A 16790-nucleotide genomic window follows, 5' to 3' on the forward strand; every position below is an offset into this window, starting at 1 on the left:
TAGATAGATAGATAGATAGATAGATAGATAGATAGATGGATGGATGGATGGATGGATAGATAGATAGATAGATAGATAGAAAGAATTGAATTCTTTATTGGCCAAGTGTGATTGGATACACAAGGAATTTGTCTTTGGTACTTATGCTCTCAGTATACATAAAAATACAAGATACATTCGTCAAGAATCATAAGGTACAACAATGATAGTCCCAAGGTACAAATAAGCAATCAAATCATACTAGGAAACAATCAATATAAATCGTAAGGATACAAGCAACAAAGTTACAGCCATACAATCATAAGTGGGAGGAGATGGGTGATAGGAACGATGAGAAGATTAATAGTAATAGTAATGCAGACCTAGAGAATAGTTTGACAGTGTTGAGGGAATTATTTGTTTAGCAGAGTGATGGCATTTGGGAAAAAATCAATTAGCAATAAATCAGTTTAATTGGACCTTCATGTGTGGACCAGATCTTTCTTTCACACCTGACAGATACCATGGGTATACTGTCTAGAGCTGTGATGGTGAACCTGTGGCACGCAAGCCGTTGCCCCAGGTCAGCTGCACCGTGCATGCGTGTGCGCTGGCCAGCTGATTTTAAACCTGGCCCCGCCCATACCACCCGTCCCCTCCCAGGAGTCTCCAAGTGACCCATTTTGGATGCCAGGTAAGTACAGGGCTTGCGTGGAGGCTCTGGGAGCGTGATAAACGGGCCTCCCGGAAGTCTGGAAATGGGCCATTTCTGGCCTTCAGAGGGCCGGGGGAGGCCGTTTTCACGCTCCTGGAGGCTCCAGGAAAGCCTCCGGAGCCTGGGGAGGGTGACAAATGGGCCTACCGGAAGTACTGGAAGTCTGGAAACTGGCTGTTTCCAGCCTCCAGAGGCTTTAGGGAGGCCTGCTAGGCCCAAAATGGGGTGCAGTGGGATCATGTGTGCATGCGCAGGGGGGCAAAATGGCACAGGGGGGGTCCCACGCACGTGTGTGGGGGTCACACAGGGGGGTCATTGCATTATGGGTGTGGGCATGTGTGCGCGGGCTATCACATGCACGCACACACTTTCGGCACTTGAGGAAAAAAAGGTTAGTCATCACTGGTCTAGAGTTTTCTCCTCTATCAATCTATGTTCTTTGCAAGGAATATAGACTAGGTTAGAGTTAAACCAGTAGGAAGCACTTAGATCTCCACATGGTTATTAGTGACTTACGAAATCTTAGACTATGACCACAGGTCTTAGAAATTCAATAAGCTGCAAAATTTATGAAACTCTTCTGCTCTATCTAAAGAGAAGGAGGAGAGAACATCTATCTAGCCATCACGATAGGATTGGATTGGATAGGATTTCTGGATTGTGTCTATTGATCGTACAAGTTTATTTCCACAAAAGCAAGTTGAACACATCAAAAGTTCAACTGAAGGTTGCATAACATAATAGTCTCCCCCCGGAGATACAGAGGATCCCGGATCTGCGCACCTTCCGCCGCGCTCTTAAGACCTTTTTATTCCACCAGGCAGTCCTGGCCTAACTTTCTCCCTCTTTTTAAATAATTTTTAATATTTTTAATATTCAAAGTTTAATTTGTTTTAAATTGATTGGGGTTTTTAATCTGTCTGGGCCAAACTATTTAATTTGATTTTATTTCTGATTTTTAAATTTTGTATGTAAGTATTTTATTGTTGGCTGTTCACCGCCCTGAGTCCTTCGGGAGTAGGGCGGTATATAAATCAAATAAAAGTAAAGTAAAAAGTAAAGTAAAGTCTCATGACATTCCTTTTTTTCCTCAATCAGTTAATTGGGTAAATTCACACAAATGTTATAGAGTAGATGCCAGAGATTTATTAAAGGTAATGCATGTAAGATTGCTGTTAAAAAACTGAGGGGGCCCAGAGAGATCTGTATTTAAAGAAAAGCTTATCATAACAATAAAAAACAGAACTGAGGATGAAAAAAATAACTTTTCTTTCATATCTCTTGGGGGGAAAATAATTTACTCGAAGAAGACTTCCCATAGGTAGCACAAGCTGGCCATAATTAACGTAAAACAAATCATTTGTTCATTTAGTTTTAGTTTAGTTTAGTTTTATTAAATTTGTATACCGCCCTACTCCCGAAGGACTCAGGGCGGTGAACAGGCACAAGATAAAATACAGAAATACAAAAGTTAAAAACAATTTAAAACCAAATTAAATAATATTGGCCCACGACAATTAAAATCCCAATAAATTTAAAACAAATTAAAATTTCAATTTAAAATTTAAAAGAAAGGGGAGAAAAATTAGGCCAGGCCGGCTTGCTGGAATAAGAGGGTCTTAAGAGCACGGCGGAAGGTCGCAGATCCGGGATCCTCCGTATCTCCGGGGGGAGCTCGTTCCAGATAGTGGGTGCCCCCACAAAGAAAGCCCTCCCCCTGGGGGCCGCCAGTCGACACTGCTTGGCTGACGGCACCCGGAGGAGCCCCTCTCTATGGGAGTGTACTGGCCGGTGGGAGGCTATTTGTGGTAGTAGGCGGTCCCATAAATAACCAGGTCCTAAGCCATGGAGCGCTTTAAAGGTGGTAACAAAAACCTTGAAGCGCACATGGAAGATCACCGGGAGCCAGTGCAGCTCGCGCAGGAGAGGTGTTACACGGGAGCGCCATGTTGCTCCCATAACCACCCATTTCACATATTAGCAGTGTAACTATTGTATGTTTAAATTACAGAGACTTTAATTGAATTGAATTGAATTAAAGTTAATTAATTAAACAATAGTACTTGATCCTGTGATATGGTTCAGTATAATATTTAAAGACTCTTCAGCATGTGGATGAGGGCCATCTGGAAACTCCATGTCAGCTGTAAGAAACGGCATGAAATATCAAAAAAATAAGCCCTTCATTTTGCTTAAATCACGGGAAGACATTTTAGGCAGTGTCTGCTATGGGAACCCAAAAGATTGGAGCATCCGATTCTCCCATATTGCAATGAGTGGGAGAAAAAAATTGACAGATTACTTTAAAAAATGAAAGATACTGCATATATAGAAGCAACATTTGTGGGGAGACACAACTAACTGATCACAGCTCTGTGAAAGTGGAGCCAACAACTGCAGCAAAGACCAAGGAACCAATAAGCAGATCAATTCCTTGGAACCTGTCTGGATGAGGAGAGGACAGGAGATTGCCCATATGTGCTCCGGACAGCTGCTCCCCGTAGGGAGACCACAGGAAGTGGTTTTCCATGTATTTGAGTGCTAGAAGATGACAGGATTCGCCATTTTGCTTGCAACTATAATGTAGAGTTTTAAAGAGTTAGAGAGACTTTGGGTCCATATTGCAGTCTGGGTAGACAACATGGATCCAACATTCATGTTGTGTATTTGTTTTGTAGGCTCCGAACCCACTCAAGATCGTGTACATTATGATCCCACAAAGCAGTGGTGAAATGTAAAATTTGTTATTACCGGTTCTGTGGGCGTGGCTTGGTGGTGGTCGTGGGGTAATATGACTGAGTGGGCGTGGCCAACTTTTTTTTTTTTTAACTTTTAAAACCATTTTTTCTACAACCTCTTCGTCTGAAGAGGTTGTAAAAAAAATGCTTTTAAAAGCCTCTGACGATCCCAGCTGACTTGCCTGATCGGCAGAGGCTTTCTTTTTAAAAAAAAAAACCTCTGACGATCCCAGCTGACTTGCCTGATCGGCAGAGGCTTTCTTTTTAAAAAAAAAAACCTCTGACGATCCCAGCTGACTTGCCTGATTGGCAGAGGCTTTCTTTTTTTAAAAAAAGCCTCTGACGATCCCAGCTGACTTGCCTGATTGGCAGAGGCTTTCTTTTTTTTTTAAAGCCTCTGATGATCCCAGCTGACTTGCCTGATCGGCAGAGGCTTTCTTTTTTTAAAAAAAAGCCTCTGACGATCCCAGCTGACTTGCCTGATCGGCAGAGACTTTCTTTTTTTTTAAAGCCTCTGATGATCCCAGCTGACTTGCCTGATCGGCAGAGGCTTTCTTTTTTTTTTAAAGCCTCTGATGATCCCAGCTGATTTGCCTGATCGGCAGAGGCTTTCTTTTTTTTTTAAAGCCTCTGATGATCCCAGCTGACTTGCCTGATCGGCAGAGGCTTTCTTTTTTTTTTAAAGCCTCTGACGATCCCCTCTGACGATCCCAGCTGACTTGCCTGATCGGCAGAGGCTTTCTTTTTTTTTTAAAGCCTCTGATGATCCCAGCTGACTTGCCTGATCGGCAGAGGCTTTTTTTCCTTTTAAAAACATTTTTTTCTATAACCTCTTCGGCCAAAGAGGTTGTAGAAAAAATGTTTTTTAAAAATACAAAAAAAGCCTCTGATGATTGCACGGCTCAGCTGGGCACCGGGGGGGGGGCAGGGATTTTTGCTACTGGTTCTCCGAACCACCTGCCTCTATCGCTACCGGATCGAGTGATCCGGTCTAAACCGGGAGCATTTCACCCCTGCCACAAAGTTATCCAATGAGCTATGACTGACAATAGGCTACATCAGTGTTTTTCAAAAACTTAGCAACATTATGATGCAGGGACTGCAGCTCTGGCTGGAGAATTCTGGGAGTTGAAGTCCACACATCTTAAAGTTGGCAAGTTTGAAAAACACTGATCTAGAACTTAGATCTCCCTACTGTCAGTCCAGTATCTTAACCACTATGCTACCCTGGCAACTTTTAGCTCATATTATGCTTAATCAACTTCATTTGATTAAAATGATCAACTTGAGATTTCCAATTGGTCACGGAAAGATGTAGAAGCAGAAGCAAATTTTGTGAAGTTTTCATATTTATCTGAATTCATGATCGTTGTACAATTATCCATAGATCAAGTTAAACAGACACAATTTTAATGCCAATATATATATATATATATTTGGTTCATACTTAGTGATTGAGGATTTATACTTTGGAGGCCTGTAACCAAATAGTTTTATCTATTTAGTCCTTCAATTATTTTATTTTATTGTTTTGAAAAGTCCTCAAAACAGTTTAACTTCTTCCAACAGGGAAACAATTAAGCAAGAGGTGTCAAAATGAACTCAAGTATCTGGAAAATGAAATCTGCAAGTATCCACTTGATTTTTTTCCTTAGTCTTAACTTTCATTGACTGCGTTGTAAAAAAAAAAAAAAAATACCAAGACACAGTCAATGAAAACTCAAGACTTTAGTGACTTGATCATTAACAAAAACCGTTCTGTTTAAGGGAAGACAAGAGGTGCATTTACTTTGCCCAAAGGAGCTCGTGATGTTTCTATTTCTGAAACCAGAGTCTCAAAAAATATCCTGGGTAAGTTTTGTCCCATTGCAGGATGACGGCATCCATAGCTGCTCTTAATCCCTCCTCGTTGCTTCCTTCCTCATTGCTGGCAGACACTTACAAGAACTGCAAAAAAAAAGACAAATCTTTTATGCTTTCTATGGCAATTTCTCCCGAGAGAAAGTTCCATAATTAAAATTCTTCATTGGGGTTTCTGTGTTTCATACTGTTGGAAGAAAGTCCTGGGTTTGAATCCAGTCCGGGTTGCAAATAAACATACTGGCTAGCTGCTTGAAAAGGAAAGTAGTTTTATTCGACAGCTTAATGTGGAATATGGTTACGAAATTAGAATGCTGAAAGCTGTAATATTTATTAGAGGAGAAGAAGTGGCAGAACGTGGGGTGGAGTTAAAAGAGGAATAAGCCTAGAATCTCTACATAGCCACTTGCAAATTAAATCCAACTGTCATGCACCAGGGAAATCGGGAGATCTAGGCAGTTCAAATGTGTATAAAGGTTTATTGTAAGCTTAAGCTTTCTACAAGAATCTGAACTACTAATGTTCAAGGGAAACTAGTCTTAGTCTTTGTCTTTATTTGATTTATATACTGCCCTACTCCCGAAGGACTCAGGGTGGTGAACAGCCAAACAATAAAATACATAAATACAAAATTTAAAAAACAGAATAAAACCAAATTAAACAAATTTGGCCCAGACAGATTTAAAACACCCCAATCATTTAAAAAAGATTAAAAGTTACGTATTAAAAGAGAAAAAGGGGAAAAAGATTAGGCCAGGCTCGCCTGGTGGAATAAAAAGGTCTTGAGAGCGTGGCGGAAGGTGCGCAGATCTGGGATCCTCCATATCTCTGGGGGGAGCTCATTCCAGATAGTGGGTGCCCCCACAGAGAAGGCTCTCCCCCTGGGGGTCACCAGTCGACATTGTTTGCCTGACGGCACCCGGAGGAGCCCCTCTCTATGAGAGCGTACCAGCCGGTGGGAGGCTATTGGTGGTAGTAGGCGGTCCCGTAAGTAGCCAGGTCCTAAGCCATGGAGCGCTCTAAAGGTGGTAACCAAAACCTTGAAGCGCACCCGGAAGACCATCAGGAGCCAGTGCAGCTCGCGCAGGAGAGGTGTTACATGGGAACGCCATGTCGCTCCCATTACCACCCGCGCGGCCGCACTCTGCACCAGCTGGAGCCTCCGGGTGCTCCTCAAGGGGAGCCCCATGTAGAGAGCGTTACAATAGTCCAGGCGGGACTAGTGGGAGTTATGAACAGAAGGAATTCAAGCGGGTCGCGAAGTGACTCATGGCTGATGACACGTTTGACCTCTCCCTCAGTCTCAGTCTGGTCATCTACGCCAACCGTCCTTGAACTCCGTTGACTCTTATCTAACTCCAAGCAGCATCTAAATGTTATTCGGAGATTTTCCATGGATCAGAGGTGGTTTGATGCATGACTTGGCTGGGGGGTGTGTGTGGGTCATAGGAGCTTTTACCTTCCAACAATACACATGAGTTTTGAAAGAATATCCCCATGTGGTTTTCATCCATGAAATATAGGAAGCATAAATACTTTGTCTAAATGATCTCAATGTTATGGTCTTCAGAGAACATAACAAAGTAAGCGTCTTGCAGGGACCTTTGCTTGTCTTTTCCTTCTCCATGTAGAGTTGGGAAAGGTAAGGCAGCCTAGTCCTCAAACTGCAGATCTTTCAATCTTCTCATTTAATGGTCAAAGACCTATGGATGCATCCATTCTTCAATGGGATTTATTTCCACTTGCAACTAACTAATGCTAGCCAATTTTTTTTCTCTTTCTCCTTCTCCTTTTTCTCCTCCTCCTCCTTTCTTCTTCTCCATCTATCAATGTCTCACATGCCAAAGGGTACCTTAAGATGTTTGACATCCCAGTGGGTGCTCGACATGTGACTGTCCAAGAAGATGAGGCTTCCCCTCACGTTCTTGGTAAGTGCTTCCCTGCGTAGACTTGGCCATCATGCCAACAGAGCTGATGCCAATGTCTTCTCATTTTAGAAGCTGCGGGCATGGTTGCCTAGGGGTAGTCAAAGGCATGTCTTTAAAAGTTGGTGAATTCAGTGTATATTTCAGAGTGTATTGTTTTCACAAGTAAATCTTCCACCAGTGCAAGCACTCAATTCAGTTAATAACAATCGGAATAGCGCTTAGACTTATATACCGCTTCACAGTGCTTCTCTAAGCAGTTTACAGAGTCAGCATATTGCCCCCCCCAACAGTCTGGGTCCTCATTTTAATGACCTCGGAAGGATGGAAGACTGAGTCAACTTTCAGCCGGTGAGACTCGAACTGCCGAAATGCTGGCAGCCGGCAATCAGCAGAAGTAGCCTGCAGTACCGCACTCTAACCACTGCGCCACCATGGCTCTTAATTGCTGTACTGCTTTTGTCTTGTGCTCACAAGAGTTTCTATCTAAGCTAGTTTCTATATGAATCTTCACTTCCATATTTTCTGGAGTGATGGATTACTTATTCAACTATTTATTTTGTTAGGCTTATAGTCTATCCACTAATAGATGTTTTGGGGATTGTTTAGAAACCCCTCCTCTTTAAAAAAAAGTGTCACTCAAAGAAAGAGCCAGGTTGGTCTTTGGCCATTCACCAGGAGACTGTGAATTCTAGTCCCACCTTAGGTATTAAAACTGGCTAGGTAACTTTGTCCCAATCATCAGGACACCGTGAATTCTTAGTTCCACCTTAGATATGGACGTTGGCTGGGTGTCTCTCTCTCAGCCCATCTCACCTCACAGAGTTATTGTGGGGAAAACAAGAGGAAGAAGGCGTGTGGGATATGTTCACCACCTTGAGTTATTTGCAAAAATAATAAAGGCGAGAAATAAGTAAGTAAATAAATAAAAATATGGAAGGGTTGAGAAGTTCTAGATTGTCCCCAAAACAGAAGAAGTTCTTGGCATCAAGAAGCTATATCATGAAGACCAAACATTCTGTCTTCTCTTTGAAGAAAAACAAGAATTGCCATCTTGCCTGTGAAGAGTTGACCACTTATTGCCTTTTTTGCTTTTAGCCATTAAGAACCAAGCAACTGGCCACTACATCCTAAACGGCAAAGGGGAAAGATCTACCTCTCGTTCCTTCATCGACTTTGGCTTAGAATGGGAATACCACATAGAAGACGGTATAGAAACCCTTCAGACAGATGGGCCTCTGCACGATGCCATTCTTGTTCTGGTAAGTCATGCTATGTTTGTGGTTTACTTTTCCCCATAGGCTTAACAGAGTCTACCCTTTTGCCCCCAAAGAGCTGTAAATTTCAATACAATGTCATCAACTTTGTTGATGTTATTCTCAAAAGTCTGTCCCATTAAAAGTTAATGGCAATTTTTGAAGAGGATGAATCTCGGGCTTGACCTAATCTATTAAGGGACACATTATTAAGAAGTGCGGTGGCTCGGTGGCTTAATGACATTGGAGATGGTCTCAACTCCAGCAGTTTGAGCCCAACCAAGAATTGCATAACGGGGTGAGCTCCTGGCACCCACCTCAGCTTCTGTCCACCTAATCGTTCGAAAGCATGTTCTGTGCAAGTAGATAGATAGGTACCACTTTGGTGGGGAAAACAAGCTGTGCTCTGTGCAGGCAGTCAGATTCCTGATGGCTCTGAACCTTCCCAGTTGGGACATCCACTTGTGAGACAGCTCTGCGAAGGGAGGGGGACTTGGGTGACACTCATCTTTCTCTTTGGTGTGAAGCCATCTCGTCCTCCTGTGGCACCCCTTGGGAAGTTGTACAAGCATTTCTTACAACAGGGCTGGTACCTTGGCAAGCCAAACTACTACTTTGCAATAGCGTTGTGGTCTCCTAGATACTGTAACAACACCATACGCTAATCCTAAGGGGCACATTGGTTCCGAATGGAAAAATGTCAGTCGCTGAACTTCTGACAGTTCTTTCAGCTCAATAAATCTTGCTGAAGAAGAATCTGCGCAAATATGGTATGGAAAGAATTGGGGATTTGTGTTTGTTTGTTTGTTTTTTGGGTTGAGGCAATTGCTGAAAGGCCTAGAAGAAGGACTCCATGTTTTGCAATACTGACATCTTCTTTTGTCATCTCGTCCTTTTACAGGTAATTCCTCAGGATAACAACACCCAATCCAGCCTGATTTACCGATACATAATTCATGAGGATTCTGTGCCCAATGTCAGCAGTAACAATGTCCTCCAAGAGGAACTGGACACCTTTGAGTGGGCTTTGAAGAGTTGGTCCCAGTGCTCCAAACTCTGTGGAGGAGGCACGTTGGAATAGTTGGGAAGGGGAGAACAAGGGGCTGTCTGCATTTTGTACCTAGGGATTGGCTGATAATCCATCCCCGTTCATTAATACGTTCTGTATTACCCTGTTTTCCCCCAAAAATAAGACATCCCCTGATAATAAGCCCAATCGGGCTTTTGAGCGCATGGCAATAAGGCCAAGCGCTTATTTCAGGGTTCAAAAAAATATAAGACAGGGTCTTATTTTCGGGGAAACACGGTAATATTTTCTCTAATAAATCGGTTGACTTTGAAAAATCCATTTTAAAATGGGTTCATTCCCTAAAATGAACATTCCCAAAAATATTTTCTTGAATACACACAATTTTTTTTTAAAAAAAATATTTTTATTAAACAGTTTTTTAAAAAAAACCCAAAAAGAAATATTAACATTCTTTTTTTCAACAGTTTCACGTCAGTAATCCATACTTTTATACATTTTCTCTCTCTTATCCTAGTATATCATTTATACATATATTTCTAATATATCATATATATACCACTATATTGTATTATATTATTCTAATTGTTTTATTTACATTAGACATAAACGTGTACCCAATTTCCTTCCCACAATGATTGTTTCTTCCCATTTGTTCTTATATTTCTACTCCTAATTCAACCGTATTTAATCTTTCCTTGTCCTTTTTTTCCCTTTTCCTCCAACCATTTATACCATCTCTCCCAGGCTAGGTAGTAGGTAGTATTCTGTTTCCTCTTTTTCTTGTATCTCCTTCGTAAGCTTATCCATTTCCGCACACTCCATGATTGTTCTAATCACATTGTCTTCCGATATTGTTATTTTTCCAGTTCTGAGCGTAAACTATTCATACACACAATTTTAATATGCATTTTAGTAAATCAAATGGGTTGCCGCATTAATGTTTCATTCGTGAGCCACAGTGGCGCAGTGGTTAGAGTGCAGTACTGCAGGCTATTTCTGCTGACTGCCGGCTACCTGCAATTTGGCAGTTTGAGTCTCACCAGGCTCAAGGTTGACTCAGGCTTCCATCCTTCCGAGGTGGGTAAAATGAAGACCCAGATTGTTGGGGGCAATTGTTCTGTCCTTATCAAAGTTATAACGTACCAAGAATAAACAAAGTCCGGCAAAGGTTGGCGACCAGCCCAGAAAACAAGATATGATAAGACACTCACTCTCCAACATGCTCTGTAATAATTACACATTGTTTCCAGCAACAAATTACTAACTGCGTGTGATTTAAATAGGCTAAGGGAGTGGCCAATTATCCTCAAACCTTACTCTCGAGGAGACTTCCTCTTCCTGAGTAGCCACTCCTGCCTTTTGGCAGCCCTGCGTGCTCGAGCATTGAGGAGAGGCTCCTCCACTTCACTCTCTCCACTTGAAGGAGCCTCTGGAGGTTCTGAAGGCCCTGGCTGAGTCTCTGCCTCTGGCACCACATCCTCTTCAGCCTCCTCGCTGTCCAACGCAAGCGCCGGCTGCACAGGCTGCTGGCGCAACCCCACACCAGCCTCCTCGTCATCGGGATCAGCCACGATCCGCGCAGGCCGCTGGTGGGCCACAACAGCAATAGGCTGACTCTGTAAACTGCTTAGAGAGGGCTGTAAAGCACTATAAAGCAGTATATAAATCTAAGTCTTATTGCTATTGCTATTAACATGGATATTATCTGTTCCCCCACTCTCTCCCTCCAGGTTTCCAATACACCAAATATGGATGCCGCAGGAAAAGTGATAACAAAATGGTGCAACGCGGCTTCTGTGATGCCAGTAAAAAGCCTAAACCGATTCGTAGGATGTGCAACCTTCAGGAATGCACCCAGCCATTGTAAGCATCTGCTCGTTTCCCCAGGATGTAATTTGTGCCGGCCACTCGGGTTGAACAAAGGAACTTCCTCTTGCAGAAGCGTAGCATCTCTCCTTAAGTAAACAAAATGTAGAGTTGCTCATTGACAGTCTTGTTGTCAACCCATGTTGACAAAGGAGAGCCAGTTTGGGGTAGTGGTTAAGGGGCTGGCCTAGGAACCAGGTGACTGGAGTTCTAGTCCCACTTTAGGCATGAAAGCTGGTTGGTTGACTTTGGGCCAGTCACCAGGGGACTGTAAGTTCTAGTCCCGCCTTAGGCAAGAAAGCTGGGAGAGTGACTTTGTGCCAATCACCAGGAGACTGGGAGTTCTAGTCCCACATTTTGGGCATGAAAGCTGATTGGGTGACTGGACCAGTCAGCAGGGGACTGTAAGTTCTAGTTCTGCCTTAGGCAAGAAAGCTGGCAGAAAGACTTTGTGCCAATCACCAGGAGACTTGGGAGTTCTAGTCCCACTTTAGGCATGAAAGCTGGTTGGTTGACTTTGGGCCAATCACCAGGTGGTCTGTAAGTTCTAGCCCTGCCTTAGGCATGAAAGCCAACTGGATAACTTTGGTCCAGTTACTCTCAACCCAACCCACCTAACAGAGTTGTTATGGAGAAAGTAGGAGGAGAAAAGAATACTAGGAATGTTTGCCACCATGAGTTACTTATAAAGTCATAAAGGTGGAATGAAAATCTGGTAAATAAATTAAAAAATGGAATGGAATGGAATACGATAGAATAGAATATGATAGAATAGAATAGAATAGAATAGAATAGAATAATAAAATAATATAAAATAATAAATAAAATAAAATAAAATAAAATAAAATAAAATAAAATAAAATAAAATAAAATAAAATAAAATAAAATAAAATAAAATAAAATAAAATAAAATAAAATAAAATAAAATAAAATAAAGGGACTCGATGGCTCAGTGGCTAAAACACTGAGCTTGTCGATCGAAAGGTCGGCTGTTCAGCGGTTCGAATCCCTAGTGCCGTGTAATGGGGTGAGCTCCCATTACTTGTCCCAGTTTCTGCCAACCTAGCAGTTCGAAAGCAGGTAAAAAATGCAAGTAGAAAAATAGGAACCATCTTTGGTGGGAAAGTAACAGCGTTCCATGCGCCTTTGGCATTGAGTCATGCCAGCCACATGACCACGGAGACGTCTTCGGACAGCGCTGGCTCTTCGGCTTTGAAACGGAGATGAGCACCGCCCCCTAGAGTCGGGATATGTGTGAGGGGAACCTTTACCTTTACCTAAAATAAACTAAAATAGAGCTTCCAACCTAGAGGTATGAAGATTAGCCATAAAATGGGATTCCAGCCTCATCTGTAATATTATAAGAGCCCAGTGCAACCATCTCTGTGCTCCAGGGAAAAAGCAGAGGAAAAATAGTGCATCCTTTGTTGTAAAAACAAAGTAAAAAAATGTTGCTCAACTATACTGTACATTACAAGAGAATGTCATGCAGAGTCATGTTCATTTAGAGTGACTCTCCAGTAGGCAAAGAAAAAATATTGGCTTAGACTCCGGCACTGAGCTTTTATTATTCCGCTTTATTAAAGTGCTGATTCTTGGCAAGTGGGAATCGTTCAATTCCCTTGGATTGATGTATTTATTTGTTTCGTGCGGCGTAGCAAAAGGCAGCCCAGTACATCAAATTCATTGAAAGAACATATCAAACGTGTATCAAAATATAAAACACCGGAACGGTGAATCTGCAGATAGTCCTCGACTTACAACAGTTCATTTAGTGACCGCTTGAAGTTACGACAGCCCTGAAAGAAGTGACTTATGACCGTTGCAGCACGCCCATGGACACGGGATCAAAATTCAGATGCTTAGCCACTGACTCATATTTGCGACAGTTGCAGTGTCCCGACCTCCTGATGAGGATATTCAACGGGGAAACCAGATTCACTGTGTTACTAATTTGCAGCGATTGACAAGTAACATCGTAAAACAGGGCAAAACTCACGTAACAATTTTCTCCCTTAGCGAGGTAAATTTGGGGGTTAATTATGGTCATAAGTCAAGGACTACCGCTAACAAGAAGTCCATTTTGGAAAATTTATTCTATGACAGATAAATCAAATAGGTTGCAGCGTTAATGTTTCATTCATGAGCCATGGTGGCGCAGTGGTTAAAGTGCAGTACTGCAGGCTACTTCTGCTGACTGCCGGCTGACTGCAGTTTGGCAGTTCGAATCTCACCAGGCTCAAGGTTGGACTCAGCCTTCCGTCCTTCCGAGGTGGGTAAAATGAGGACCCAGATTGTTGGGGGCAAGAGGCTGACTCTGTAAACTGCTTAGAGAGGGCTGTAAAAAGCACTGTGAAGCGGTATATAAGTCTAAGTGCTATTGCTATTGCTATCCTGCAGATATTCTTCGGTCTGTGTTAAGGATATTCTTGGCTCATAAGCGATGTTATGGGTTATTGAGCAGAGTACCCCTTGAGTATGCACATGAAAGCGGCTGAGAGTGAATACCACAGTTAATATACTGACACACTGAGTTGTGGTAGTCTTTTACTTTTTAGAAAAAAGTAAAGCAAAGTCCAATAACAATCCAAGTCATATACAGATAAGGCGATAGTTAAAATATCAATTCAGGGATATGCCAAGTACAAAGTCTTCTTACCAGTTGTTGTCATTACACAATAAAACAGTTCTTCTTGAGTTTCAAACAGGAACAAGTTCAGTATTAAAACATTCAATAAATAGTAGAAAGCAACAAGTAGCAATGATCAGACAGTGATCATACAGAGAGATCAGGTAGAGAGTAACAGCAAATAAGCAGATAAAATGGTGTAGTGTCCACAAGCCATGATTCAGTCTTCTCCTTAAATACATTGGCTACAGAGCTTAGCCAATCAGGATACAGGATGATGCAATACAGTCTTAAAGCAATATAATACCTTTTGACAAACATGTATTGATAGTTTATATATTGCCTGACCAACTAGTTAGACAGTAGCCATTTCCTAACAGTCTGCAAGGATCATTGATGGATCATCAATGATGCCTGTCCATCGGCTTCCATTTTTCAGTGTTAAAAACAAAACAAAACATTATTTCTGTTTTGCAGTTGGGTAGCAGAAGAATGGGAGCACTGCACCAAAACCTGTGGGACATCCGGTTACCAAATCCGAAGCGTACGTTGCGTTCAGCCGCTTCACGATGGTGCAAACCGCTCCGTCCATTTTAAGTACTGCAGTGGAGAACGCCCGGAAAGTCGCAGGCCTTGTAACAGAACACCATGTCCAGCTCAGTGGAAAACAGGGCCGTGGAATTCAGTAAGCATCTAAAGTCTTCTCGTTTCTGGAAACTAGCACAACCTGAGCTAAAATCCAAGTTTCTGATACTTTTGAAAGGCTAATTTCTCAGTAAGCATATAAAGCAGGGGTGTTAAACGCAAGGCCCGTGTCAGCACTCCAAACTACATTCGTTCCAGTGCTGACATAAGGAGGAGAAGAGGGGGGCAGCTGGCAAGAGGACGCTTGACTTTTCACCTACTTATTTTCCCTGAAGATAATATCCCCTAGGAGATGAGATGGGAGGGGAGACATTCCTGGGAGCTGAAGTAGTAGATATGGGGAGAGTGATTTGGAAGATGGCCAATGAGCCGCAGAGAATTGGGGAACGGAAAGGGAAGGTTTGGGGTCAGGAAGTCAGTGTTGGCTACGATATAATCGGGGACAGATTGTCGTGCTTAATAAATGAAAGAGTTCATCAAAGACTATTTGTTTGAAAATGCAATTTATTTTGAGACGACACTGAAACCTGACAGCCTGGGGGCCAGATCTGGCTTGTGGGATGCCTAGATCTGGCCCGCCAGGCTGCCCTGCAAACAGCAAAGGACTGGCCCACAGTGCCTCTGCCAGCGAAAACGGAGCTCTGTTTTTGCTGGCAGAGGGTTGCAGGAGGCCATTGCAGCCAAAAATGGAGCTCGTGAGGCCGTTTTCGCTGGCAGAGTGCTCAGGCCGCCAAAGGGGCCCCCAACACAAGTGATGTCAAGCTGACCATACCCACCCTGACCACCCACCCCCACCGCCCCGAGGTCAAACACAACCCTGATGCGACCCTCAATGAAATCAAGTGTCAGGTTTCGAGGTCGTCTCAAATAAATTGCATTTCAAACAAAGTCTTTGATGAAAAATTCCCATTTATTAAAAGGACATTCTAACTCTGACTCCATTGCAGCCAACACTGACTTCCTGACCCAAAACCCTCCCTTTCCTTTCCCCACTCCTCTGCACTCATTGGCCATCTTCCAAGTCACTCTACCCCTAATCTACTGCTCCAGCTCAAAGGAATTTCCCCCCTCCCATCCCATCTCCTAGGGGATATTATCTCCAGGGAAAATAAGTAGGTGAAAAGTCAAATGTCCCTTTCCAGATGCCTCCGCTTCTCCTTCTTATGTCAGCCCTAGAGTAAATGCAGCTTGAAGTGCTGACATTAAGTTTGACACCCCTGATCTAAAGTCTTCTCGTTTCTGGAAACTAGCACAACCTGAGCCAAATTCCAAGTTTCTGATACTTTCGTGACTGTTATTTTCTTCCGCGACTGTACGTTTAACTCTAACAAACAATGTCGACTGGCGGCCCCCAGGGGGAGAACCTTTTCTGTGGGGGCACCTGCCATCTGGAATGAGCTCCCCCCGGAGATACGGAGGATCCAAGACTTACACACCTTCCGCCACGTCCTAAAAACGTTTTTATTCCAACAGGCTGGTCTGGCCTAACTCTCCCTTTTAAATTGGGTTTTAAATGTTTTATATAAATTGGATGTTTTAAATTTGTTTCTTGAGCCCAAATTATTTAATCTATTTTTAATAGCTTTTAACTTTTGTATGTTTTTTGTATTTTTATCTTGGCTGTTCACCGCCCTGAGTCCTCCGGGAGTAGGGTAGTATACAAATATGATAAAATAAATAAATAATAAATAAATAAATAAATAACAGTGACCATGCCTAAGACAATATTATGGACTAGTTGAATTGACTGGGTTAACAACACACGGCCCAAAGTACAGTCCTCAACTTACAATCACAATTGGATCAGAATTTCTGTTGCTGAACAAGGCAGTTAACGAGTCGTTGCCATTGTAAACCACATTTTAGTGTTTCTGAAAAGCAATTGATGATGGACCTGGATATTAAAAGTGAAACTCGATATGCAATTAGCAAATCAGGCCTGTGTTTTAATATCTTGGTGCTTGGTATAATGTCTTTGCTCCGAGCAGTATATCAAATAAAATAGAATAACAAGAGTTGGAAGGGACCTTGGAGGTCTTCTAGTCCAACCCCCTGCTTAGGCAGGAAACCCTACACCACTTCAGACAAATGGTTATCCAACAACTTCTTAAAAACTTCCAGTGTTGGAGCATTCACAACTTCTGGAG

The 16790-nt window shown here is 42.5% G+C and overlaps 1 protein-coding gene across 2 annotated transcripts in view; it reads left to right on the forward strand.

Moving 5' to 3' along the window:
* ADAMTS3 (ADAM metallopeptidase with thrombospondin type 1 motif 3) overlaps positions 1–16790 on the forward strand; it is a 167568-nt gene that overhangs the window by 137846 nt on the left and 12932 nt on the right. For both annotated transcript variants that reach the window (XM_060687042.2, XM_087875227.1), the window contains exons 16-20: positions 7140–7220; positions 8316–8479; positions 9375–9540; positions 11234–11366; positions 14476–14683. In XM_060687042.2, coding sequence (XP_060543025.2) covers positions 7140–7220; positions 8316–8479; positions 9375–9540; positions 11234–11366; positions 14476–14683 — 752 coding nt within the window. The remainder of the gene's footprint in view (positions 1–7139; positions 7221–8315; positions 8480–9374; positions 9541–11233; positions 11367–14475; positions 14684–16790) is intronic.

Source organism: Pantherophis guttatus, chromosome 8 (assembly GCF_059756535.1).
Source record: "Pantherophis guttatus breed Tessera chromosome 8, ASM5975653v1, whole genome shotgun sequence".
Taxonomy (NCBI): Eukaryota; Metazoa; Chordata; class Lepidosauria; order Squamata; family Colubridae; genus Pantherophis; species Pantherophis guttatus.